Below are 26,630 nucleotides of genomic sequence, written 5' to 3' on the forward strand. Positions count from 1 at the left end.
TTAAGCGTATGCAGATGTAAAGGGGTAGTTTACATAGCGCAAGCGTATCCCGCCCATATCTCTATCGATATTATGTAAAAGTTGGACGCGTGCGCGACCTAACGCGTTTTACATGTACATTTTTATGAGCATCCCTTTCATTTCACACCCGATATAAGATTTCAACCCTTACTCAAAGGGTACCCAATAGCAACGCGTGCTTAACGGGTGCCTTCCCGGTTTTTTCCTAGACATTCGATCATCTCGTTTACTTTTCTTATTTGTCAATTTTTTTTTTGTTAAGCTTCCGGCTCATAAAAGCTGGCTCTGTTCGAGCTTTATTATCGAGGTTTCTGGATTTATACGCACCGAAAAGTATAATTGAGGATGCTCCTCCTTTTGTTATTTTAATTCATTAATTGTTTTTTCCAAACGCTTCTTGAAAGATCTGCTGTTTAATTAAGGTACCTGCTGTGTTAATTGTAGACGTGTTATTTTAATGACGCACACTAACGAAACTGTTGATTAGCATATTGTTAATATAATTGTTGGCAATGTAATAATAAAGAGGAAGCGACTGGTGCTGCAAAAACAATGTGTTTTCTTCGGGCCACATAGCGATTGGCCACATGCCGTTACAAAAGTGTTATTTACCATTTTTTACAATTTGAAAGCATGTGGTTCTATTGTGCACACACGCCTGTGTTGTATATACCTGGGGTAGCAACCCTTAATGGCGAAAATAACCCTCTAACTGCCTCCTCCCCCCGCTTTTGCACATCAGCTGTGCTGAATAAACACATACAGGGCAAAGATTTGTGACGGATCAGATTTTTTTATTCCTTACCCAAGGCCTTTCTTTAAGAAACCTGAAATAATATTTTATATATTGTCATGATGATGGCTGTCGTCTTAAAGAATTCAATCCGAAACATTGGGGTTAAAACGCAATCCCGTCGCACCGAAAAAAAATCTCGAATTCAACAAATTTAATTCGTTATATCGGGTGCGATTCAAAAGAGACCTGTTCGTCAGAAGGGTACAAAGGGCTTGCGTAGCCTTCCTCTATGATAAATGTTTTAAGCGTGCACAGCTCGTGTTGTAAAGTAGCAGATTTTTATGTTTGCCTTTGTACACGGGAACCCTTTTTTTTTCAAATCGCGTGTTCAAATACCAGAGGTTGCAGCTTTTGTTCGCGTAGTACCATTGGATCCTTCCGCAACCAATAGTTCGACGTTTTGCATAATTTCTCGGATAAACTGTTTAAATTACGGATTAAAAATGGAAGAAAGAGGAACTTTCTAACCAGTACCGTGCTGCTACTGAAAAAAATGGAGAAGTTATGGACTTGTTAAGTTATTCATGAATTCGAGATCAGATTGATTTAAATTACCGGGTATGGCAGTAAACGTCCAGTAAAAGCATTGATTTACTTTTATTTATTGAAGAAAACAAGATTTTTAGCATTCATCGGACTAGTTGCATTACGATCTTGCAAATATGCAAGTTTATTATTACAATTTCATGTTAAAAAGTTTGAATAAATCTCGTTAAGCAATCGGGCCGTTTACTCCGCCAGAACGTTTTAAGAAAATTCCCACGTTTTTTTATGGATAAAAGACAATTTAAAATTCATACAAACCCTACAAAAAAGCGGGTCTCACCCCATTTTTTAGATGAATAAAATTGACAAGTAGGTAAAATCGCAATAGGTTTGAATAAAGGAGCACTTTACCCTAAAAAACGTATATGCTGGGGGAAATCTGATGATTTGACCCAAATCCTTCTTTATAAAAAACGACGTTTTTTTAGAAATCTGCAACGGAATTTCTCAAGGGTTCCTAAAAGGTTGAGTTTCACATTAAACCTTTAAAATTTCTCATATTCGGCTGCTGTTTTGCGGGAATTATTAAAACCGTGCCTTTAGGGGAAACTGAATGTTGGAAACCGTTACATAAAAAAAGAGATTTTTAACGAACTCTTTCTTTTATGGAAGTTGCTAGAAAAGTCGTTAAAATGTGCGTTAAGGGTAAAAAGTCGTTGGATATGTACTTTATTAGAAGTTGAAATGTAACGAACTTTTGACACTAAAGAAACCGTTGATTTTTTTTAGGTTTCAAAAATTCTGTAATTTCATGTCACGGCGAGATGTGGGCCTCTTAGAGACCCTAAATTTGAACTCAGAACATCCAATATTAGATTTAACCGTCATCGTCAGTTGAATTTTGTCATTGCTAATGTGATTATAGCAGTTTTAACGGTAAAAAACCTTTGTTAAAACTTAAGCTACGACAATTTAACAATTAATTTTGAATCTTTTTTTTTTCAGTATAAATAAATAATCCACCATTTACGGCACTGTAGATACGTCATTTATCTTTTTTCACAGTTTTTCTTTGGAAACAGTTAAGAATTACAGAATTCATTAAGTAATAATAATAATGTTCTACTTTGAGTCTATATGAAAGCTATTACGACAGGCATTTTGCTGCTATAATAGAAATTTGCGTATCGAAACAGACTAGCGCAATTTACTTTTTCAAGGTTGGCATGTCAAAATAAACGTCAAAACAAAACGAATTTTCATTTAAGTTGTTGTTTCCGTGGAATATTAATTAAACGTATCTTGGTCAGTTAGACTAATCCCTGGTAAATTGCTGTCCACAACATTTTGGTGAAAATTGCTTTCGTCGTGAACTATTGTGCTTTTATTCGTGTCGTCGAATGGCGCCATTTTAATCTTCCAAACAATGACATTTGTCGCTAACCACGACAAAATTCCCCAAATTTGAAAAATTGTTAATTTTCGCTTAAAAATGGTGTAAAGGTGCAAAGTAGAAAAAATAGTGTGTGATATCTCGTTTATAAGGCATTTTGTAGCACTTACTCCTCACAAGCTCGTCTTGCCCTAAACCTGTGCGTCCTACAAAATGCTTCTTATAAGACTCGTTTTATACAGCGTGATCAACAATGACAGAGTCTGTTGGCAATGAAACAATTGAAAAGTACTGGTGTTTTTTGTCTCGTAATTGGCACTGACTGGATTTTTTAACTTGAGACGACATTAAAAACAATTTTGATTATGCCGGTTATTTTTATGCTATTGCAAAAATGACCCTTTGATGGTAATTTTAAATTTGCCAAATTTCATTGTTACCAACAGACTCAGTCATTCTTGATCAGTGATCACACCGTAATATACTATTGTGTTCAATGTCTTTCAATTTACAAATATTTAAGCCTAATTTCTTGTTTTATTTTTTTGTATTGTGCAAATGAAAATGTGAATAGATATACCTACATGTCAAAAGTGTTTTTTTTTACATTTAAGTGATTTTAAGTAATGCATGATTATTAATTAAAAAAAAAATACCACTTTAGTGGTGTTTGCGAACTAGAAAAATTGTAACCAATAATTATTATCTCGTTTAATTGATGGTTAATTAAGATGTGTGTCTATTATTTATGGAGATGGAGATCTTATCGAAAATCTACCGTAACGAAAACCGTGAAAAGATTTGAGTAAACAGTCCATGTAAAAATATTCAAAAATCGGGACCTCCAAATGCGCCAACGAATTTCAGCTAAATACCGGAACTTGTAACTTATAAGTGCTTACGTCTTCGTCGATTTCTTTTGATCGTGTCACAGTTGGAAAGGCTATATCAAATAATTGCAAAATATAGGTATAAAAATGTCATAGCGAAACTATAATTTATAACCAGCAAAAACAGCAGTAAAATTTGGAAAAATTAATGCAAAATTATTTTTATTAAATTATGTAGAAGTTTTTTATCTTCTATTAAACAGAGTGGTCATTATAACGAATATAACCGATGCGTGTTAAGTTGAAAAATTCCAATTTAGATTAGGAATCTTGCACTGCACTAATTATACACAACTGTCAAAATATGAAAAATGACTAGGAGATAATTTGAGAAAAGTAACCATTAACTAAATGGCATTTTATCGGAGAAAACGTCGAATGCTATGTAAAAAAATATTTAATACTAGCGATACCCCCGGTCGAAATTCTTCCAAAACACGTCCGGCTCATGCCAAAAACAGGTAAGATTCAAGATAAAAATGATTGACATGTTAATAGAAATGAGGTCTCGGAATTATGAATTATTAGTAAAGCCCTTTTAAACTCGGGACAAAGGCCCATCTTAATGTAATTAACGAAATTAGGGTTATGACCTGGATCGGAGGCATTATGATATTGATTGTGTGTTGGATGCAAGTGCAGTCCTGAACCGAGAATATAAAGTAAAGTGTTAATGGTTGCCGACCGCATTAACCTTCTTAGGTCGAACGAAAACGGACGTCGATAGTACCTTGATTTAAACGGACGTCCATTATAAGTCGAGGTTGGCGAAGAAGGGCGGAGGGCCGCCACCCAGACCCGCTAACTACCCGCAGAAATAGAACTAGTAATTGAATTGTCTTGTTGGCAAGCTTGCTCCGTACAAGTGCTACGGATAGAGCGAGAAACACGCCTACGATTTAACTGTTCGACCCCCAACTCATAGAAGTTGGTAATTGAATTTTACCCCTAGATATATATTTGCACCGCGATAAATTCCATTTCAATATGGCCAATCTGCAGGCTGTGTCTTTTCGACACAAATTACGACCACGTCATTGTAATTACTCTGATCGAATCCACATCACAAGAGAACCAATTTTTGTGAACAACACGGTATTGATTGTTTATTTTTTTGTGTCACGAGAAAACCATCGACGAAATATAATCCTGAAATATCGTGACAAATGTGGAGGTCAAATAGGTGACAGGGTTTCTATTATAGTGGAATGGATATTCATTTCCCATATAAATGTAATCATCGATTCGCCAGTCCTGAGCTTTTTTGGTATGGGGAGATCCTATCTTCCTCTTGTATAAGGTTTTCAAATGATTGGCTGGTTAGAGACTCGATAATGCTCTTCGCAGTATTGGTCCGCAATCCACTGAATTCCATTTCATTTTCAAATTGAAATTTCAAAATTCTTTGTGATGCCGCATACAGGAGTTCGAATTGCCAACGCAACGACGAGAATTGGCTTCGTTCGATCCCTTTACAAACCGGAATCGCAGAATTTATTTTAATTTTATTTCCAGTAATAAACGAAGGCTATTTCTGCAGGATAGGGCGCGCTATTGGTAATTACCTGCCAACACAATTTTTATTGTTTTCGACAGCGAATCGAAAAGAGCTCGTCCTTACATATTACAACGTTATAGTTTTAGCTGGAGAAAGGTCTGAATAACAAAATTCGGCCTTTACTTTTTCAACTCATATACAGTAAGCTGGAAACTGAAAGCTAGAACTAGAACGAAAAGAAAGAGATGGTCTTTAATTTAACTTTATACTGTTTTATTGATTTCTAAATGTTTAGGTTAAGAAACTAACAGAAATATTTGTTGTTAGTTTTCAAAAATTAATGCTTTAATTTCATCAGTTTTTTCTTCTACCATTTGGTCTATTTTTCTTCTCTTTATTCTAAATTGATGGCCCGACAGTTTCACTCTTTTTTTGTACATTTTCTAAAGAAATTAATTTTGATTTTGAAAAAGCGCCCCTGATGCCCGTCTAGTGAGGCAGTCGCGTCTTTGCCTCATGCCACCGTCCGGCCCGGCCTACAACAAAAACCGAGCCTCCACGTGTGAACGAACGTCATGATGCAAAATTATGGAGGCATTAAGAATGATGACTTTTTACGACTACAAATGTGTAAAAGTAGAATCCGAGCCACGGCAATCATATATGTGGCGAAATGTTAATAAAATTGCATCCGAGAAATACGTACAACAAAGTTGTGTTTATTTTTTATGAAGATGCACATAATTATATGTTGTTCGATTCAAAGAATGCATCCATACCTACCGAAGAGTTCGTGAATATTCATAAAAGATTATTTGTGTACGACTGTACGGACATGCTTTTGATCCTTTATCAAACACGATCTTCGATGTTTGCGTCGTCTTAATTAAGCGGACGGCGTCAGCGGCCGGTATTTATTTTTTAAGATTCAAAAGTTTCGCATTCGGTGTTTAAGCATCCTCAAAGACTTCTTCCATCAATTAAAACTACAAGATAGTGGCTCATACCTGCTGATATACAAGTCAGCTCACCGGACTAATGATTAGAGCACCCCCTACGGAGAACACTGCGCCGACCCATAATAAAATCATCTTCAGATATAAATATTAGTTTACGATTATAAATACATGTGTTTTATCACGATCATTTTGTTTTTCACCAAAGGCGAATGCCGCTTCTGATCGCGGCATATGAACGAATGTGCTCCAAGACCACATTTTCATCACGATTTAGTACAAATTGTCGTTGTGATCGGGAAAAGTGCATCGAACCCGTTTAAATGCGCTTCGTTCTCAACAATAAGTAAAATAAATTAGTTATGCATACTGTGATATAAAAGGATATCTCAGTTATATGATTTGCATGAGCAAAACACCATAACGGTTTGTGCTTATTATAAACACAATTATTCATCATCAGAATGCTATTTCTATTTAAATTGTTTCATTAATTATGTTTATCGTGCTTAAGGATAACTACAAATTTCACAAGATTCATGCATCATATTATTAATATGCATAATGAGAACTTTCATTTTTGTCCAATTGAAATAAATGTTTTAGTGACTCAAGGAAAATGCAAGTTGGGTACCTACTTTCGCAATGAGTCTAATTGTAATTACAACGTACCTGCATGCATGCAGATTTAAGTGCAACAAACGTAATATGTACATAGTGAAAAAAGTGAATCTCGCTTTCATTATCTAGAAATTAAAATTTAAAGTTGAAATTCCAGGTCTAGGCGGACGTAACATAATATGTAATAATTTTAATACGGATTCATTCATTCATTTTGTGTTCCTGTCAGATTGAAAATATTCACCATATTTTTTTTGCACCTAGACTCGTGCGTTTAACTACTTCCATCTATGTTAATTTTTAAATTATGGACGCATAAATTAGTTCATATAATGAATGGCTTAATTACGAGAAATTCAAGTTTTTACAGTTGGAGATCTATGAATTCCCCATCACAACAAATAAAAATATTCACACAAATTTTTGTTGCATTGGAATGGCTTTTTAACAATTTTATGTTTATTTTTTCGGTCATTTATCACTTATTAAAACTTCTTGTTAAACACTTCGACTACTTTGAAAGTTGAGATGAGATGGTCGTGAAGAAAGGATACGTATTCAGGTCTAAGATGACGTCATCTTGGATCAACCCAAATGATTTGCATAAAAATGTGCTAGGAATTTTTTTAAATTGCGGAAATGTCGTAACCACAACTAGGTACAAGTGAAAAAAATTTAACGGAAATAATCCATATTGCCATTGAGCTTTTGAACTCGAAGATCTAATGAAACGTAAACGCCACATGACAAAAGCTCAGTTTGTTATGTATGCGATGCGGTAAGCACCACCGTTGCATTTTTTTTTTAGTTTGGTGTTACATAAATTGTGGGATTGCGCGCATCTAACAAGTCGCATAGCACTACGATATTTCATTTAAACCGTAAGTTAAAGTAACTAAATTACCAAAGCATGATTAAATAGTAGACTTTGATAAATATTGCTCTCATTTTATAGCCTGCAGACACGATACTTGGTGAAAAGAATGCGAGAATGCAGATTTTAAATTTATATGGCTTGATCTTTTTGTACTGATCGCTACACGTATACACCATCATTGCTTGATATACTGCAAATTACATATTTTTGTAATCTCAGCCGCTAACGTTTATGTAAAACTCCGTCGAATTGAATCTATAAATCACGGTCACTTACCCTAATGAATTCTTTCGAAAAGTTCCATTAATTGTTTGACGGTGGAGCTAACAATCAATAAACGTCATATTTGACATTGCTAATAAAAGAAAGAGCAATGGGAAATTAGGAACTCATCGGCTAGTCAAATTAATTAATTAATTTAGTCGATGGCGAGCGTACAACTCTAAGCTTAAAGCGGCGCGCTCATAAGGCACGCCGAGGGAAAGTCTTAAGTCGGAGTGACTTAAGAACCAATTTGTTATTAATACACCGTCGGTATTCACAAAGAGATCGAAAAAGAACGACTGATTAATCATATTGCATGCTTGTGAGTAGTATTCGGATCCGAATGGTTGTAGTCTAACACACAACAATTAGCATAGTCCGCCTGAAAAACAACAGTCTCAGTTGTGGCATTGCGATCTTATCGCCATTATAAAGTTAAAAAACGAATTAATCGTTTCCAGAAACTCCATTCGCCATGTTTTCCCGAGGTACTTATCATAAATACCATTGGTTTCGTATGCTCCCAATTGTCCAACAGACGTGTCATTACGAAAAGTACAAGCTACATGCTGCAGATGTTTGCAGTAGGTGGTGTTCTTGTGCATTGTTCAGTCAGTTTGCAACCAATAGTCTCGTCGGTAATTAACCCCTTTATGAACCGACTGACTTCGTATCCAATAATATTTTTGCTGCGGCAAAATGTTAACTTTGAAAAAAAAATTGCACACGACTTTTCTTTCCAGCTGCCAACATGGCAGTGGGCCGTTTTTGGTATATTTTATTATAAAATAATCATATAGGTATAGTTAAACGCATGTAGAACACATAAACGCCTTATTACCATACCCATAATTAATTTAAAAAGTTTTAATGGCTTTGAACCAATTAAGTTATTGGAGGAATTAATTATTAAAAACGGCTTTTATGAAATGGTATTCAAGTGGCTGAACGGAACAGGATCAAATGAAAATGATAATTTATTTTAATTATTTTACCATTGTGAATTAAAAACAGCAAGTTTATTTTCTGGAAACAACAAATTTTGACGGTGAAATGTTCTGTAACTACTAGATAAAATTGTTTTTATAAAATAATCTCTAATGTTCTGCTAAATATTCTAATATTATGCTAATTGGGCTGAATTTAACAGTTAAATGAGGCTATTGTTGCCCAGATCTTGAACACAATAGCCACATTTAATGCTTGGCCAAAATTTTAACGTCTAGGTAAATATCTTGATACAATTATGTGTAATTTAAGAACTTCATTGAGAAATACGACACCAAAATGCACGTTTGATTTGGATGAAAAGATTCAGTTCCTTTTTTAACTTTACATGTTGTCAGATGTAAACCACAACTTTTAAGTAAAGAACAAAATAATATTCATCTAAACCAAATATTCAAGTTTAGTACAAATTATTTTTTGGTAAAATTGCAAGTGCAATTATTTATTGTATGTAGAATAAGTATCTACATAAATTATTTTGCCAAATATTTATTCTCATAGGTCGTATATAATGGCAATGGAATAAAAGAAACCTTTTCGCGAAATTTATAACGCAAAAAATCAGTAAACACTACAAATAAAATGAGTATTGGGCAGTGAGCTGATAAAGCTAAGAACACAGGAAGCAAAAAGAGATTTATTTATCAGATGTTTATTAGACAGGATTATGATAAAGTAACGCACAAAATTCAGAAAACGTAAAGTATTAATTTTTGAAAAAAGTGCAAAAACACGGCAAACAGTTTTTTTGTTTAAAGTATTGTTTAATTTATTTATTAATTATTATTAAAATCAAATTTATTTCGTTTTTTATAAACTTGCTTATTTTTTTATGTAATCCCTACTTAAACTAGATTTTTATAATCCACAAAAATAAGCTCTATCAAATAATCTAATCGGCATCGTAGCTTTCCATTTGAAAAAAATATTAATGACGTCATATCTTTGACAAATTTGACCCAATTTTTTTCTATATACGTTAAAAGAATCGATGAAAGAAAACAAACGAGAATATGTCAAAATAGTTCATCAAAATTTCAGTTATAGGTTAAGTTAGTTATAATACAGGTCGCACAACGTAGCTTGATACTTGAGATGCGCAGATAAAATGAGAAATCTGAGTTGCAAGAAAGACCGAAAATCCTCCAACGGATTCCTTTACAATGAGTCTCTATCAAGCTACATTTTGCGACCTGTACATATTTTACCAATAATTTCCCCAATATCTTAAAAACAGAAAGACTTTAATAACTTCTCGAAATTGGTAGAGTAAAAACACAAACAACGCAAGAAGTGAGGTTAGATTTAAACAGCTGATCCGTGATCTGTAATCGTTCACAATCGACTCTTCAACGCCAACTTTGAGGATAAATTTAAATGAACAATTGTATTTGATTAAGTGGACTAGTTCACTCAAATTAGTTAAATTGTTTTTATGAAACATAATATTTGAACTATTAAACCTAGATATAATTTTTTTATGTTTACCTAAGCTGGCGAAGTACACTTTTGCACAAATTTGAAATGTTTTTTGTACACCTACATTGTGCAAATTGAACCGAGCACTCAGAACGGAAGCTCTCTGATCTCAAAGTCTGGGTCTTAAAATTAAATTAACTCGTTTCGTTTAGGATCATCTTTATTCTTGGAAAGCCTACAACTAAACAATAAAACCGAATGAATTATGCAATAAAATCGTCCAGGAGGTAAAAGTCAACAACTCCATCAATTATCGATTTATATCTCAATAACAATCAAGTCCCATGAACACACCCGGTTGTATATAACATTTTGTGTGGTAAAAAAATTGTCAATTCAGGGATCAACAAAATCTGAGTCTGCTGGCTTCGATATCTATTAGCATAGCGGTCGTTAGAATCACATAATTTTTTTTTTGTGCATCTAGTTTTAGTAGCCCGCCGGTAAGTAGGTCCTAAGCATATAATTTAATGTTTTATGGGGGTTCAGTCATGAAACCGAGAATAATGAATTCCGAGAAGACAAATTTCTTGTTCATAATGAGGAAGATCGGAGGCTGCTTATGCAACTCTGAAATAAGGACAGGTTTCGTCTAAAACTATAGCCTGTTCGGTCTCCAACTGTAATAATTGGTTAATTATTGGATGTTTGTGTGGCACGACATGACCAAATTTTTTTCCAATCGTGTGTGAACGATCCGAGATAATTCTGCATAACTTTGGGCGTAAAATTTTATTGTTTCGTTACTCCGACCATCACCATCGTGCACTAACGATCGTAATTTATGACTGCGGCTACGCATCAGTTGCGTTGATGTTTATTTGCATATCCATATTCACTATGTTTAATTTCTCTCAAATGTTTTGCATAATATCAAAAAGTTTGAGCACGCATGAGATCAGTATCTCGAGCGTGTGAGCTAATGTAGAGAGGAAGTCTTATGTAGTGTGCGGTACAGACGTTTCGTGTCTCTATTAATGGCTGTGAATCGCTTCATAAAAATGACATGTACTCGTAATATGCAATCAACTTGAAAGTCGCACATCTCCCCCCGCTCTCAAAAATTGCGGTTCAATTTTTCCCAAATTAATGTTATTAAATCGATTACTGTTGAAACTCGAAAGCGTTTTAAATAAAAGCGTTCAAACGGCATGCACGGTATAATTTCGGTCGATTCCAGGTAATTCGGTAAAAGTACTAGCACAGACAGTCTCTGATGCATTCTATTGCATGACAACCCCACCGGAAGTGCACCTGTGATTCGTTAATTTCATTATTAGGTATTCCAGTGCCGCAATTAAAACGGACACATATTCAGAAACGAATACGAAGCCGTGCATATTCATTAAAATCCGGATGTGCATGCTGATGAGGCCGGTCGTTGCAGATTTCGGACTTTCCGGTCACAATTTGGACTTCGATCTTCAATGCTCACCAGACAGGGTACACGCTAGTTAGTGCCCGGTTAAAAAATCAGTCGATAATAATGTAACGTGGACAAATTTATTTTTGTTTCAAGTGACGGAAATAAATTCAGTCTTCTAAGTTAGTGGAAACATTCTTATAATTTATAACTGACAACCGTTGTACAAGACAATAATATGAGCCTTGTCCAACAAATTTAAAATTTTGTTTTGAAACTTAATTGAGTGATAAAAAGCTGCTAAAGAGTTAATTTAACGGTGAAAAATAATGTTGTGGTTTCTTCAAAATAAAAAACTAATCCTACATCCTGCAAGTTCTAAAAACTGTTGGAAATATCTCATTTGTGTCAATTATGGATGACTGTTTTATTTGCATAAATGATACTGCTAAATCTGGAATACTAAATTGACGTCTTTAAAATGTCGCCTTATTAGAAGAATTATTCATTTCAAGGACTCTACGGATGGAGTCGAGTATAAGAATGAAAAATAGTGCATTACAAAGCCGATAATAATTATTAAACCGACCAGACAGGCTAGCAAATCTAACAACAAATACAGGAAAAGGAACAGGATGATAAGTTTATCAATTATTTACTACTGGATCGAAAATAAACGCAAAAGGGTTGGTTGTCAGATTAGTGTATTTCTATTGATTATGAAGATCCCTTGAAGAAACCTGCGACCAGTAGTAGTAAAAAGTGCAAAAAATTTAATAAAAAATGGTGGACCCGTATTTACATATGAAAACAAGAATATTTAAAAATTTAAAATATAACACGTGTTCAATTGAAAAGTTCATCAAATTGGCTTTGCTTTTTGTCACTATCTTTGTCTAACCAACTTAATTTACAATGTGTTGTCTTTTAAAAAATAAAGTCAAAGCCAACTTGATGAACATTTCAATTGAACACTTGTTATATTCTCATAACAATTCTGAACCAAAAGGTTCCCCGTATGGATAATCATACACGAGGACGTCTTATATGTATAATTACAGTCTGATTTAGGTTTAAAAATATGTAGTGTTCAATCATTGAATATTCCCTTCAGTTCGAAAGGTCAACAAATATAATAGAACAAATTTTGCGCAATGTGTCTGCAACATATGGACACGCTGTTGCTTGTAGATAGTACATAAGTATAACCCACATTAGGTACATTGCCATGCTTGTTTGTCGCCGGTCAAACTCTTATTTCTGCTAGCCAAAAGGATGACCTCTTATTAACCCAACAAAAAGCTTACGCACACTATTTAAATCATCCATATATTTTTTCCACATAATTGCATATGTGGAGCAATATACATTTTGTACAGATACCTACAACTGATATTTGATCTGTACAACTATACAAAATTTTGGTGATTTTGCTGCCAGTTGAAACAAATATCGTGCGTTCAAATGAAATCCTGGGCTGGGGAGACGTTGGAAACCGTCAATTGTTGTGCTTTTTTACAGCATAGATTAATTGGAGGATGTTGACAGCTAACCTAAAATTTAGAGCCATAATATCTTTCTTTTTTTTTCTCTCTTTGCAATGTTTTACATTAAAAATAGAATAACTTAACAATTCCTATTCTCCAACCAAATATCTAAGGGCACGCATGTCATCCGTGTCAAACGGTAAGAAATTCAAACTTTAACTGTTCTAAACGGTTTAATTTTTCCAACACCTGCTCAGCCCAGGATTTCATTTGAACGCCCGATATTATGCATTATACATTATCAATGATTTTGCTCCCCATATGTAATAAGTTTAAAAAAATATAAGTATGTATATCGACAATTTAAGCAGTGTGCTTAAGCTCTTTCTTGGGTTAATCTCCGCTGACAGAATTAGAATTTGACCGGCGACAAACTAGCATGTACCGAACGGAAAGGAACGCGGGTGAATATTATCTAAGGTAACTATCCGTGAGCAAGCTTTGCGACATCAAATTATCTTTTACGTATTAAAAAACCGTCAAAAAAACACCGTGTGCAAAACTATGATTATTTGCAGACAAAAATTTTCACATTGTAACTGTTAAACATAACAAGATTGTTGTTAAGTTCGAGTTTGTCCAGATCGGAAAAATTATGATCATCAACGGAGCCGTTGATTTGTTGATGTTCTAAATCGTTAAAGGTCGTTTAATAGTAGGCTGCAATTAAAAGATATTCACTTTTAGGGTCGGGTAACTTCAAGAATCGTAATTATATCTCTCTGGTACGATTAAAAAAATATTATTGTATATTAACTACGAGGCTATTACATAGATACTTGTTCGGTCAGAAACTTACGAGTAGAATTAGTTACGGGTTTAATCTGTTGCTGCCACGGAGGAATTAATTTGTTTCCTTTTTAATTGATTCATACCGGCAAATAGGGGTAGGTCCCGGGATCTTGATGATGACTACGCACAATGGTTTCTTGTGGAGTTCACAGGCTACAGAATGAAAGATTGGCTCGTTTCCGCAAATGAGTACAATACGATTGGAAATTACCTCGTTATAATCAACATAAGTTTCATAAATAATCAAATCAACAATTTACATAATGATTTTTCCCAACGTAATGCTAAATCTACTCTGTCATGTCATTAAAGTAATGAATACTACTGAAATTACCGATGACTCAAAAATATTGGAGTACTTATTTTCTATTCCTACTAGTGGAATAAACAAAATCTAATAATACCCTCGATAGTCCCAAGTTCGTAAACTTTATATTTTTTGTGTTACCCAAACTGTTGACAAAAATTCTGAAGTGAATTTTTAGCTTACTGTACCATTCACAATCCATAGGAAGTCTGATATGCAAGTGCAAAATGTAAATTGTGTACAACTGCAAAACTAATTATTATTAACATAACTGCATGAAATATTATCAGATTTAATGCTTATGGAGTAAAATGAACAGTAATTAATACTGGAGGTGTTAAATAATTATGGGGAAGTAATAATATAGGTAATAGTACTGGTACAAAATTAGTACCTCTTTATACTCTCATTGTGAGAGTATGTTTTTAATTATTTTCAAAATAACTTCTCATTTTTATAATTGTTATAAAATAAACCAGAATAACTAGGTTACTGTCAATCACATTTATTATTCGTTTTATGTGGACACTTTTCTATTTGTTAACATATTTAAACCATTAAACCCACAGTTGACTACATAGCTAGGGATCCCCATTACTCACCAGACCTAGACCTTAGTGATTTGATCCGCAAATTTCGCATTCCGTAAATGCGCGAAGACGGCGTCATAATGGTGTAATTTCTGTACATTTTTAAAAGGATGAAAGCGTTAAAAAGCCATGTACCCGTGCTTACGCAACAAGTCAAAAAAATCATCTGAAACGTGACTGAAGCATCGACAGTCGATGGAATCCACAAAAAGTGTTAATTAATTTATAATGAGGACACAATAGAAATCTTTTGCATTTATTTCGTCAAATAATAACGGTAAAACAACCGGAAAGCGACCACCACATCTAGAATTTTTACTATTCGTACGCGTATATAATGACAGTGATATTGCATAAATCATAATTAAAAAAATTAATAATATCTAATAAACATAATTGGAGTGTTTCATTTAAGAAATGAAAGTTATATGCGCTGTTTGTTTGGCTACTTATCTGTTATATTGTTAATGCTAATTAGAACCAAAAACAATGCTAATAACAGGTATTTAGTCAGGTAGTTGGAGTGAAAAATTTCGTTAAATAAATAGCACTCTGCTATAATCATGAACTTACCAAATATAATTATGAGTAAAAATTTTAAATTTAGTATAAATTTGACAGTGATTTATAGTGTCAAAAACGTTCAGGTTATTCAGTTATAATTAAATCTGTGAATTAGATCTTTGCACTTCGCGTTGTCATCTTCGTTCTTGATTTTTGTTGTATATTTTACGTTGAAACTTTAGCTCTAATTTCTTTTGATTCATTCTGTAGAAGTTTTACGACCGCTTTTTATTCAAATACCAGATTCTCTAGCCATAAAATTAGAACGCATTGTGTGCAAATAGTATTTAAATTTATTAAAAGATTTTAAGTAAATGTGGATTTTCGACCACCCATGAGCAATATCGCCACACACCAATATTCAGAATCCACATTTTAATAATTATAGGTTTAATAAAATAAAGTGAAAAAAAAAACAATTTCAATAGCAGCGGTATTGAAAAAAATCTACACAAGAAAGATTGCGTTTTGTCCGACAGCAATATAACAAATACATATACACAGTTAATTTTAACATTCAGCTTTTGGCAGGTATTACAGAGCAGAGCCAGAGGGTTTTTTGCAAAATTTTCAATGTAATAGTCAACTTTAATTGTTGTTACTTAACTTTTTGAAACATATTACGTGTCATAACACATCTAAACAAGTCTTAGACACTTCATCAGCTGCTACCGATCGTCAGATGGTATTTGAATATGAATTCATTCGTGGTCTTCAAATTGACATAATTGGTTGATTTGTTAACGAAACGCGCTGGAAAACATTTCGGCGTTACATAATCGCAAGAAGCAAATAAATAAAAGAGTACACCTTGATTATGTCCGAGGAGTGAAAGTTCGTGCGCTCGTCTCCTTTTTTCAATAGGAAATCGCACGATATTTGCTTTATGAAGTTAATTTGCGTATCCTGATGTAATGTAAAAATAACAAAAAGAAAACTTTAGCCGGGAATTAAGCTAATTTGATTTTAATGCCGCAAGATGTGACAATCATGCCGTAACACCTACCACCATAACATTTTAATTTAATAATTTTGTTTATGTTTGTATAAAGCTAGATAATGTTACGCTGGTTTAACAAATTTGACTGCGGCCTCTAAACCGTGACCGCAGACTACTAATTTTACCACTATGGTTTTTTTGACAGTTAACCCGTTGCTCTCACCGTATTTCTTAAGCAAATAATTTTTTTTGCGCCATTTGATTAGTGATTAATTAAACTATACGATCCGAGTTTAAGTGCTGCACCATTATACTCGAGAGATTCATCAACCTCTATATTATAACAATCAAACCGTTACCGATCAATAAAACTATTTTAATTCGTGTAGTTGCTAATTGTTTCCGGTTACAAACGCCTCCCCAGTCGAAAACCTGAAAATATCTTCGATGTAACATTACCAGTATAGCTAGTCGCATATACGAAAAAACAATCATAATTTACAGAATTGTTTATGGAAATTACTAGCAGCAAGTTTTTGCTATAATTTACGAATGGTAATTACAAGAAAAGATTTTATTCAGCACTAGATTTCCCACGATCGTTAAGCAGACAAAGCTCAATATTATTCATTCATTCATGTTTTTATTTTTAACCTTTGCTTTTATCCAGGTCATTTATCGACACTGTCCGCGCTTAATTGATTGTAATAATTGCGATTGTTCTAAAAAAGTAAAAATTGACTTCATTTTTATGGGCTGACCGACTCAGTAATGTCATGCGACTAAATTAATTTATTCGAATAATAAATCGATTTACGGTACATTGACGTCGATTTCGAAAATTTTACAAAGACAAGAAATAGCGAAATATGAGCGGTGGATATTAAAAGTATATAAATTAATGCAAGCAAAACAAGCAGACAATAAGAAAAGAACAATTTTAATCCGAATAGAATACTAAGAAAATGAGCACATTTTAAACAATTTTTTATCCAATATTTTTGAAATCTCATCTTTAATCTCTTTGAATCTATGAAAATAATAGATAGCTAGTGTAGTGGAGTGTTGAATTTTGTTCTAGATGCGGGTTTTATAATGTTTTGCATTGCTTGTCTTTTCTATTTAATAGTTATTTATGCAACGAGTGCAAAAAGTGAATGATTATTGCACGCGACGTGAAAATTGTCCCAAGAGCCGCAGGCGAGTGGGACAACACGTCAAGTGAAATAACACTTTTTGCACGTGTTGCATACAACATTTTTTCTACGATCGGACAAAAAAAACGAGAAAAAAACAACGATAAACAACAGTTCAGTTCTGTGCGTCGTGTGTGAAAAATGCAACAAACACTCACTTTTTGCACGATCGTAGACAGACTATTGACAGATGCGTGCAATAAAGACTTTATTGCACTAGTGCAATTAAGAGGCACTTTTTCCACTAAAAACAATGCAATGAACACTCACTTTTTGCACGATCGTAGAAAAAATAAATAAAGCTGTAGGTTTTTTTTTATAGAAAATTATTTTTGGTTATTTATATCCCAAGTCTACAGAATCTAGGATAATTTTCTACGACGCATAGCAGTGGCCCACTTTTAAGATCGCCAAGCCATGCGCCTACGAAATGTAAAGCTCTACTTTTTTTGCAGAATTTCCAAAAAAAATGTGAAAGTTGCTACACCAACAATTATAAGAAGTAGGTATGTATAATATTTTAAAATTCAAACATCAAAATTGTTTCAGTAACACATGTCATTAGTAAACGTGTGGACATGAGGATTATTGATCAACTAAATATATATCATAATATTATATAGGGTGTATCTGAAAGACGTGTATTAATTTTAACCAGTGGAACAACTCTCCAATTTATGAAACTTTTCTTTATAACATTTTGCAAAATTCGAAAAACTTCTCCAAGATTTTTACGTGTTAAAATTAACCCACGTATTTCAGATACACCCTGTTGATAATATAATATTTATGTATGAAAGGAGATAACTGTTGCAATATGAAACCAAAGCGTAAAAATGGAATAATGTGTACGTTTGCCAGTTTATTATTGAATGTTTAACCATCCGCAACAAACTCAGTTACTTCCAAAAAATAAAAATTGTCATAATTTACGGGTGGCCAAGTTCGAGAATGTCATGCGAGCAAATTAATTATTTCGTGAATAATGGATAGGTTTCGCTACTGATTTAGAAGACACGAAACAACATAGAATCATAGGTTTGTTTAATATTAATTAAATTAATCTTAAATTTAACGATGTTGCATTTTAACGAGGGTCTCTGTCATTAAAATTATTATAAATATTAAAAAAGCTTTGTGAGCATATGTTTAGTAATTTAAATTGGGCGTATATTTTAGGGTACAGTTATCTGATTTCGGTCCCTGCTAACCGTGAATTCGTGTGGAAAAATGACGAGTTCGTCTCTGTTTTAAATAATTAGAACAAATTTGCGAATAAACATCCAGGGACAAATTATCGTCTAGCATATCTGTTAAGCGTTCATAAATTACACCTTTGTTTTAATGTGAATTAAAATTTTTGGCATTTCTGGTTCGCCGATACACATCATGAAACTGATGCATATTTATATTGCTGCTATTACCTAGAATAATTGCCTCTTATCTGAGCATTTTTACAATAGCTTTTAGTACTGAAATTGCGTTCGGTGAGAAGAGAGCATTAGGATTTTTTCTTGATGCTAATGGCGGCAGCATTAAACGGTCCCCGTCAATTATTCGGCGGGCCCTTTCATAATAATTGTATTAATAAGCAAATTACGTCGTAATGTGGTAGCGAAATGTGTTTAAGAAAGCGACTTTTTGCAGGATACACGCTGTCCGTTAATTTACCGAGTTTTACCTGCGAAACCCGACATATTTTAAAATGCATTAAGTCATATAGCAAGGCAGCTGACTGTGCGGAGGTCGTGTTATTATGTGGAAGATGGGTGATAAAAAAGCACAAAACCACCAAAAACCAACTGAAAAAATCGTCCAACTCGAATTACGAAAGCAAACAGTAGTTTCGTTCAATTTGGTACACCGTGTAATTTACATCTAGATGGACTTTATTATTGGACAATTAGCAGTGCGCATTTTGTTCTGCTTCTCACAATACGCAAATTCCTTTGCACTTTGAGTAATGATGATTGGTGTGCTACCGGAAGGAAAGCGTTATTATTACGTTCGCGTTAACAGTTAATAAAGTCGATGCAAATTGATCTTAGAAGCATCAGCGCACATGTTGTTGGGCTAGTTGGCGCCATTTTTTAAGGAGCAGGTAGACGTCTTTGAAGATTTTTCTCATTAGGGCGCAGGTAAAGAAGCGAAAAGATGGTTTTGGGGTGGGTATCGCATGCGAAATCAAGGAAGTTTTTTACGAGGAGGCCAAATTAATTTCTCGGAAACATTTTTCGTTGAGTTACAATGAAACAAACTCGCCCATCTTCGTCATAAAAGAATCATCCAGCGAGGAAGTTTCCAAATTAACTAGTTAAATACTTAATTCCCATTATGCAGATTGCGGCCGCTAATAAATCATTTTAAATTTAAATATAAAAGCTTTTAAACAGCCATGAATATTCAGAGCCGAAATTAAATTGTAATGGCAGATTCTGGATGAGATTGAGGTCGGTGTTCAATCCCTTAACGCGATCACGGGGAGTGTTCCCCGAGGATATGTATATGCGTTATGAAAAGAACATTTAAACCTGTTGCAGCCCTTGGGAAGACATCGGGGTTTCTTCAACACGCGATCCCTTTCAATAAACTAGCTACCCCCCAAGGTTATGACACGTTTAGAAGCTGAATATTTAGTCACAAGGGTAAAAAACGGCCTTTACAAATAAGGGAAAGCGAATTGAGATTTATTGCTTATAATAGACGATTGCAAATTTTGTCGGGGCCCTTTCAGGAAAGTTTTTTAACGGTCCTAAATTTAGAAAGTTTTATGGTGTTTTTTGGAACTGTGAATCGCTATTCCTATTTATTACTTACCATATTGCTTTTCTCCTGATGGTGTCACCGGGGAATTTGCGATATCTGCAACAGAAAAATTTTTACTCGGCAAAAAATCTTTACAATTACCGTTTAGAGAGTAGGAGCACATGTAAAGATTTGAAAGTAATTTCTTGTAGCGTATCACCAATTATAATCTAATTAGGCAACAGTAGAATTATATTTGAATCTTCTTCGGTTTCTGCCTGCCACATTACAAACCTGAACAATATTTCTTTTCGGACGTGTTATAACACACACGTTACGCCTCCCCACAAATTAAAATATTTATGTTTTGCATACCGTCATTGATTTATGCGTGTTGGGCGATTCTTTCTGATCATATTTAACCTCGCATCATGCAACACACAACAAAGAAAATATGCGAAAACAACCGCTGAAATATAGTTTTCAGGTCCGCATCGACGATTGTTATTAACCAATTAAATCGTATAAACGACGGTTCTTATCCATAAATTCTGCCGAGTGATATTCCGCTTAAAATATGCAAAAGAGAAAGGTTTATGAACTTTAAATTAAAACAAGCTCACGCGACTACTCCCCGATCAAAATTCAAATGGCTACACCTTTCAAATAAACGAGCAAATGTGATTTTGAAAATTTTTAATTTTAATTATATGGTTCGGTATGTTCGGTAATTTATAGTTTTTTCCTACAGTAAATGTTCGTGTAATTTTGACTTACACAGTGTATCAGTGGCTCAGGTATTTTAGTTGCACGATCAAACACAAAACTGGTTTTAAAACAGATTTAGGAGATACTAAAATCAAATAAAGTCAGATAAATCAAACTTCTTTGCAAACATATTATTTAAATAAATATATCCAAAATACTGAATGGAATTTCTTCATTATGATCTTTTAAATATGTGTACATAGCAGTGGGTGCACATGATAACAATAACTATCTGCAGAAGTTATTTAATAATTACGTTACATCTTTTATCAAACCATTATTAGTTAGAGTGTTCCTACACTTAATTATAATATTGTCTAAAAATTAAAAGTTACAGGAGTTTACAATTAAGAGAATAATATTTATTGGTACATAAACCAATGTTAAAGAAAAACAAACTACTTGCGCAGCGAATGACGTTTGTGTAGGTTTAAATAAAAAAAAAATGTAATACGTTTAACATGACTGCAAAAAATTCATACGACAATGGATAAACCTAAGTATGAGAGTAATTATAAAGTATTGTTGTTTTTGTTGTGTTTAAAATATTCTTGCTTATAATTGTGTTACTTAATATGTAATTTCTTTAAAAAATCTCTACGGAATGGAAAATATAACTACTAGGTAATTTATTATTTATTTCAATTAGTTATTCCAATATAAATAGTGTTGTGAACACATAATTCTTATTTTTATTCTAAATATGTATCCACAATTTACGAAAAAATTAAAGGTTCCATATTAGTCCACATACTTATATTATAACACATCTACTTATGTATGTGTGCGTGTAGTCCTTGATATTTATTGAAATTTAATGCAAAATATAAATTAACCAATCAGAAACAATTAACCAAATGAACTAGTTTTCTTAATTTGTATCGTGCATTACACATAATGACAGATGACAGTAAATTAGTACCTACTTATTGCAAGGAATAAAATGATAAAAATATTATGATAAAAATGCACCTCAATAAAGACTCGGTTCATCGGTAAATTGCTATAAACATTTTAAGTAGCTGCCAAATTCGAAAAAAAAATGTGGCATCCTTCAGGTTGCATTTTTCATCCACGTGTTATTTTATTTTGTGAAAACTATGATGGTTGAAGAAATAAATAACTGTTGTATTTGGATTCACATAAAAAATCCAAGGAAATGAACACCTTTTTTACCGTTAGTTGTGATTGTCAGTAAAATTCTTTGTGTGAAAAATATTTCAAATACGCACTCAGTAAATTCGTTTACTTTGAAAACAATAAAAATAATTGTTTTGTTTAATATAAGTTACTGTTCGATTTACGAAGTTTCGGCATTTAGTCCAATCCGTTGAAATAGATGCTGTGGCAATAATAAAATGAAATACTACCGGTAAGTTTTTGAAATGTCTGGTAACAAATAAAAACTTTTCTACAGTGGGTTCCATAAAAATGAAGGTTAGGATGAACCCAGCTGCTAGGCGGTAAAAAAGCTATTAAAGGTCAGTCACTTTTTTGCATGAGCTTGGTGTCATTGAAATATGGATGCTTGCCTGGGTACAAAAAAGTTACAATAATGAACCGTCCACTTTACGTTCAGTTCACAGAATATATAATATCATTTTAATCTGTTTTACAATTCTTACGGGTATTAAGTTGACATTAAACAAGACTTTGTTTATAACACCGAATTCTTTTCTCCAAGAGAAAAAAGATTATTTTTCTTTTTCTACGTTGAATTTATGTAAATTACCGTGTAATTGAGAAAAAATAGTTTACTGTAACTGTGATTACTGATTATACTGAAATCAACCGCGGAATAATTTTTTACTCGATGTGCAAATAAATATTACCAAGAATTTTTCTTGCACCTAATCTTGCATCTAATTTAATATAAAGAACAACTACGATGAACCATGAATGTAAAATGTTTTGTAAAGATTCTTAATTCATTCTTTCAAGTTGTTTTACTGAAATTAGACCATTGTTTTACCCATTATATTTCATTTTACTTATTAATAAACTCACCAAAAAATTTGCTCCAATATTTTATGATTAAGTATGCACTTCCGAAAATGTAGGAATTGTTTTTACTGAACTGAATGAAGTATTTAAATACGCGTCCTCTGCTTTGGGGGAGAATATTGTATTGGTTATCGAAATTATTATCTTCAAAAAATCATAAAAATGAATAAATATATAATATGATATAAATCTGGTAGTACCTATTGTCCTTTAAAACACAATTTTTTTGAATATTTATCTACATATTTAATAAAATACAATTTTAGTTTTGTTTTTAGTATTTTAAAGAAAATACTTGTTGGAATAACTAGTTGTTTTAAGCTGCTGAATTAAGAACATACATAGGTACATACATACTAACAAAGCAGATATTTATTTAAAAATAAATCAGAACTTTGTCCAGAGCTATAAGAAAGCCCTCGACTCGAGCATTAATATAGATATTAAAATGTATGATAACATCATAAACACACATAACGGGTGTTCATTAAAATTTCCCGTCAAAATTGGCGTTGAAGAGTCGATTGTGAACGCATCACTCGTAAGTCTGTCATCAACTTGCAGATTAAAAACACAAACAACGCAAAAGTGAGGTTAGATTTAAACAACTTATTCGTGATTTGTAATCCGTGGTGCGTTCACAATCGACTCTTCAACGCCAACTTTGACGGGAAATTAATTTTAGTTGATAAAGACTTGATATACCCAATGTTTCAAACATACACGGCTTTACAAATAATGTTTTGGCCTGAATTAAAATTTTTCGTTATATTCTTGGACATTTCCCTGTAATTTACATACGGCAGAAACGTTTACATGAAGAGTCAACAAATAGCTTCTTTCTGGCATTCGTTTTCTGCAGTAGCAATACGTATTGATGAAATCTAATTAAATGTAGGTTTCGCTAATATATTATTTATGAAAATTATTTAGTTTTAATGATAAAACGTTGTTTAAAAATTCCGTTCGCCAATTTCTTGTTTTTTTCATTTTATTTGACAACTATCGGTGCAGTTCAATCACGGACATCTCCCAGGCTGGATTCGATTACAAATTTTCTTAATCATTTCATCAGTGAAATTGTAAACATGACACATTTTAAATTTGTGACAAATAATCAAAACGGATTTTATCTTATTTCTTAGACTGGAGTTCAATACAAGGGGCACGTAGTACATATACCACACCTCTGTATTGATATGGTATTGTCAAGGACTACTTGCGCAATTAAAGGGTTCATACATATTTTTTAGTTATGTTTTACAAAATTCTACAACTTATAAGATGATGAAATTTCGTCCGAAAACGTTTCGCGTGGATCAGACGTTGTCAGTTGATAAAATAGTAACCTTTGTAATTTTTGTCGGTGTTAAAATGTAGTTGCAGCAATGTTAGCTGCCGACAAAGAAAACACAAAAGAAAATAAGTGTAACAGTAGCCACCGAAAGAGCGCGAACGAGCGTGTGAAATTGTTGTGTCAATTTTGGGTGTCGACTGCATGGCGTTTATCTGTGTAGTCGTTGGTCGTTTTTTCCATGTAAATTTATGCAAAAGCGTGTGCATTAGCCGTTAATTTGACGGCTACATTCATTATAATATCAGCTATACCTACAGCTAAATACATCAATTACGTGAACGTTTACATATCATTCACTAAACGCCCAACGCCGGCGATGGTCGTTTTGTGTGAGGCTGGGCGAAGACATGCAAATAATTCCACGATACGATAATGGACCGATAATAATGACCATTATCATCACTCACTGAAAACTAATAATGAACCATTAATACATCCAATTTATTTCATTATTATAATTCATTTCTTTAGGTATATGACTCAGCTATATCTGGTTGTCTCGACTTTACCACGACTAATCTTCAGCGTCAGCTCTTTATATAGTCGGCTGGCCAAACGAAAACACCACTGACATTCAGAATGGTACATCGAGGAGTTACCTGCCGCAAAATCATTAGCATGGGAAAAATGCCCAGTTCAAAACAAAGACCGCGCTCAGTTCTGTATGCCAAAGTCAGATGAATATTTTATCGCCGTTAATTTCCTTTGTCTAACGGAGGGGGCGCCCGAAATCCTCCCGCTCGCTCCCTAATTATTAACGACCCTCGCAGGTGTATTTTATCCGGCGATTTGCGGTTTCCTCGACGATTCCAATTGTTTCAGACATGTGACGAAGTATTCCTCGAAAGCTATCGCCGAAAACTGGTCAAAAATGACCGTAATTATCGCGACGGAAATTGTCCGAGGGGTGGAATGTGCAGAGGCGCACGAGATTGTTGCGGTATTTAAATATTGAGCGCGTCATGAATAGGACATGTTTTGAATGGCCTAATGGATGTGAAACGTGCCGAAGGATCTCGCTTTTGCAAGCCATATTCTACCTGCGTGGACCAGAATCCTCGGCAGGTGTCAAAAAACGTATAAAGAACGGACCACATGTCAGGTATGCGCGAGGGTGTGCATCACACTTACCGTCGCTTCTGATGGGCGCAGGACTCGGAGGCAGGGACCTGGGGGACTCGGCCGGCGGCGGTCCGACACCTTCCTCTTCGGAGCTACTCGACGGACTGCTCCCGCGCGCGAACCCCTTGTTGTTTCTGTTGAAGTACACCCCGTTGTTCTGGAGCAACATCATGTGTTGTTGCGCCGCCAGATTGTACTGTTTAAGTTGCGATGCGACCGTCGTCGCCGCTTTTGTTTTGAACTTGGACATGGTGAAGTCGAGGGGTTGGTCGGTCTCGTGCAGGATGACGTGCGAAGGTGGCTGATGGAGTAACATCGGCATGTCTTCCTTCTGTCTGTTCCAGAACGTCTGGCCGAAGTCTATGGTGTTGTTGTTGATGTTGTTCTTGACGGACTTGGGGGTGTCTAGGTTGTTGTTCTGGGGGGTGGGTGAAGGGTTCGACTCGACCCACCTCCGGACCGTGTCACTTTTAAAATCCGCCAGATTCGATATCTTCATTCAGCCCGGAATTTGCCAACTTTCACTCGAGTCACTGTTCAGGTCCGGTCATCGTGCACTGCACTTTGATATGTCACTGTCACTACACGGGGTGATGTCATTAAGGGTTGGAGCACTGAAATGGCCACAGATTGCGTTCTTTCCCGTGCTCACGGCGCTACCGTCTATAGCCGTATAACAACGCGTATTTGCATCGGTAGGATGCTGAGAATCGGATGGAGGGGGATCAGAATCCGGGCCTCCTTGTGGAGGGGACGACGCTCCGCCAATCACCGAACGCCATATTCCGATATACAATAGTATATAAATTGTATGGATTATTTATTTATTCTACATCTTATGTATGTATTTATGTGAATATATGTATAGGAGCAAAAGGATTACTGTTTCTCCTTTTTCTTCTAGCTGCTGATTTTAATGGCGTACTAAATCAATAAAATGCCATTCGAGATTATTTTATAAGTCCACACGATAACCCCTATCATGACAGAAACTGTTTTTAAGAAGCGCTTCTTGCGAGATCCACATCATTTGCATAATAAATTAA

At 34.2% G+C, this 26,630-nt stretch overlaps 1 protein-coding gene across 1 annotated transcript in view; it reads right to left on the bottom strand.

Annotated features, from left to right (window-relative positions):
• The window catches only part of LOC138132835 (uncharacterized), a 32,393-nt gene extending 6,140 nt beyond the window's left edge, over window positions 1-26,253 (bottom strand). The window contains exons 1-2 of the mRNA XM_069050502.1: window positions 25,594-26,253; window positions 20,406-20,450 (exon numbers count right to left, since the gene is read on the bottom strand). Coding sequence (XP_068906603.1) covers window positions 20,406-20,450; window positions 25,594-26,083 — 535 coding nt within the window. The 5' untranslated portion in view covers window positions 26,084-26,253. The remainder of the gene's footprint in view (window positions 1-20,405; window positions 20,451-25,593) is intronic.
• Between the last annotated feature and the right edge of the window lie 377 nt (window positions 26,254-26,630).

Source organism: Tenebrio molitor, chromosome 6 (genome assembly GCF_963966145.1).
Source record: "Tenebrio molitor chromosome 6, icTenMoli1.1, whole genome shotgun sequence".
NCBI classification, from domain to species: domain Eukaryota; kingdom Metazoa; phylum Arthropoda; class Insecta; order Coleoptera; family Tenebrionidae; genus Tenebrio; species Tenebrio molitor.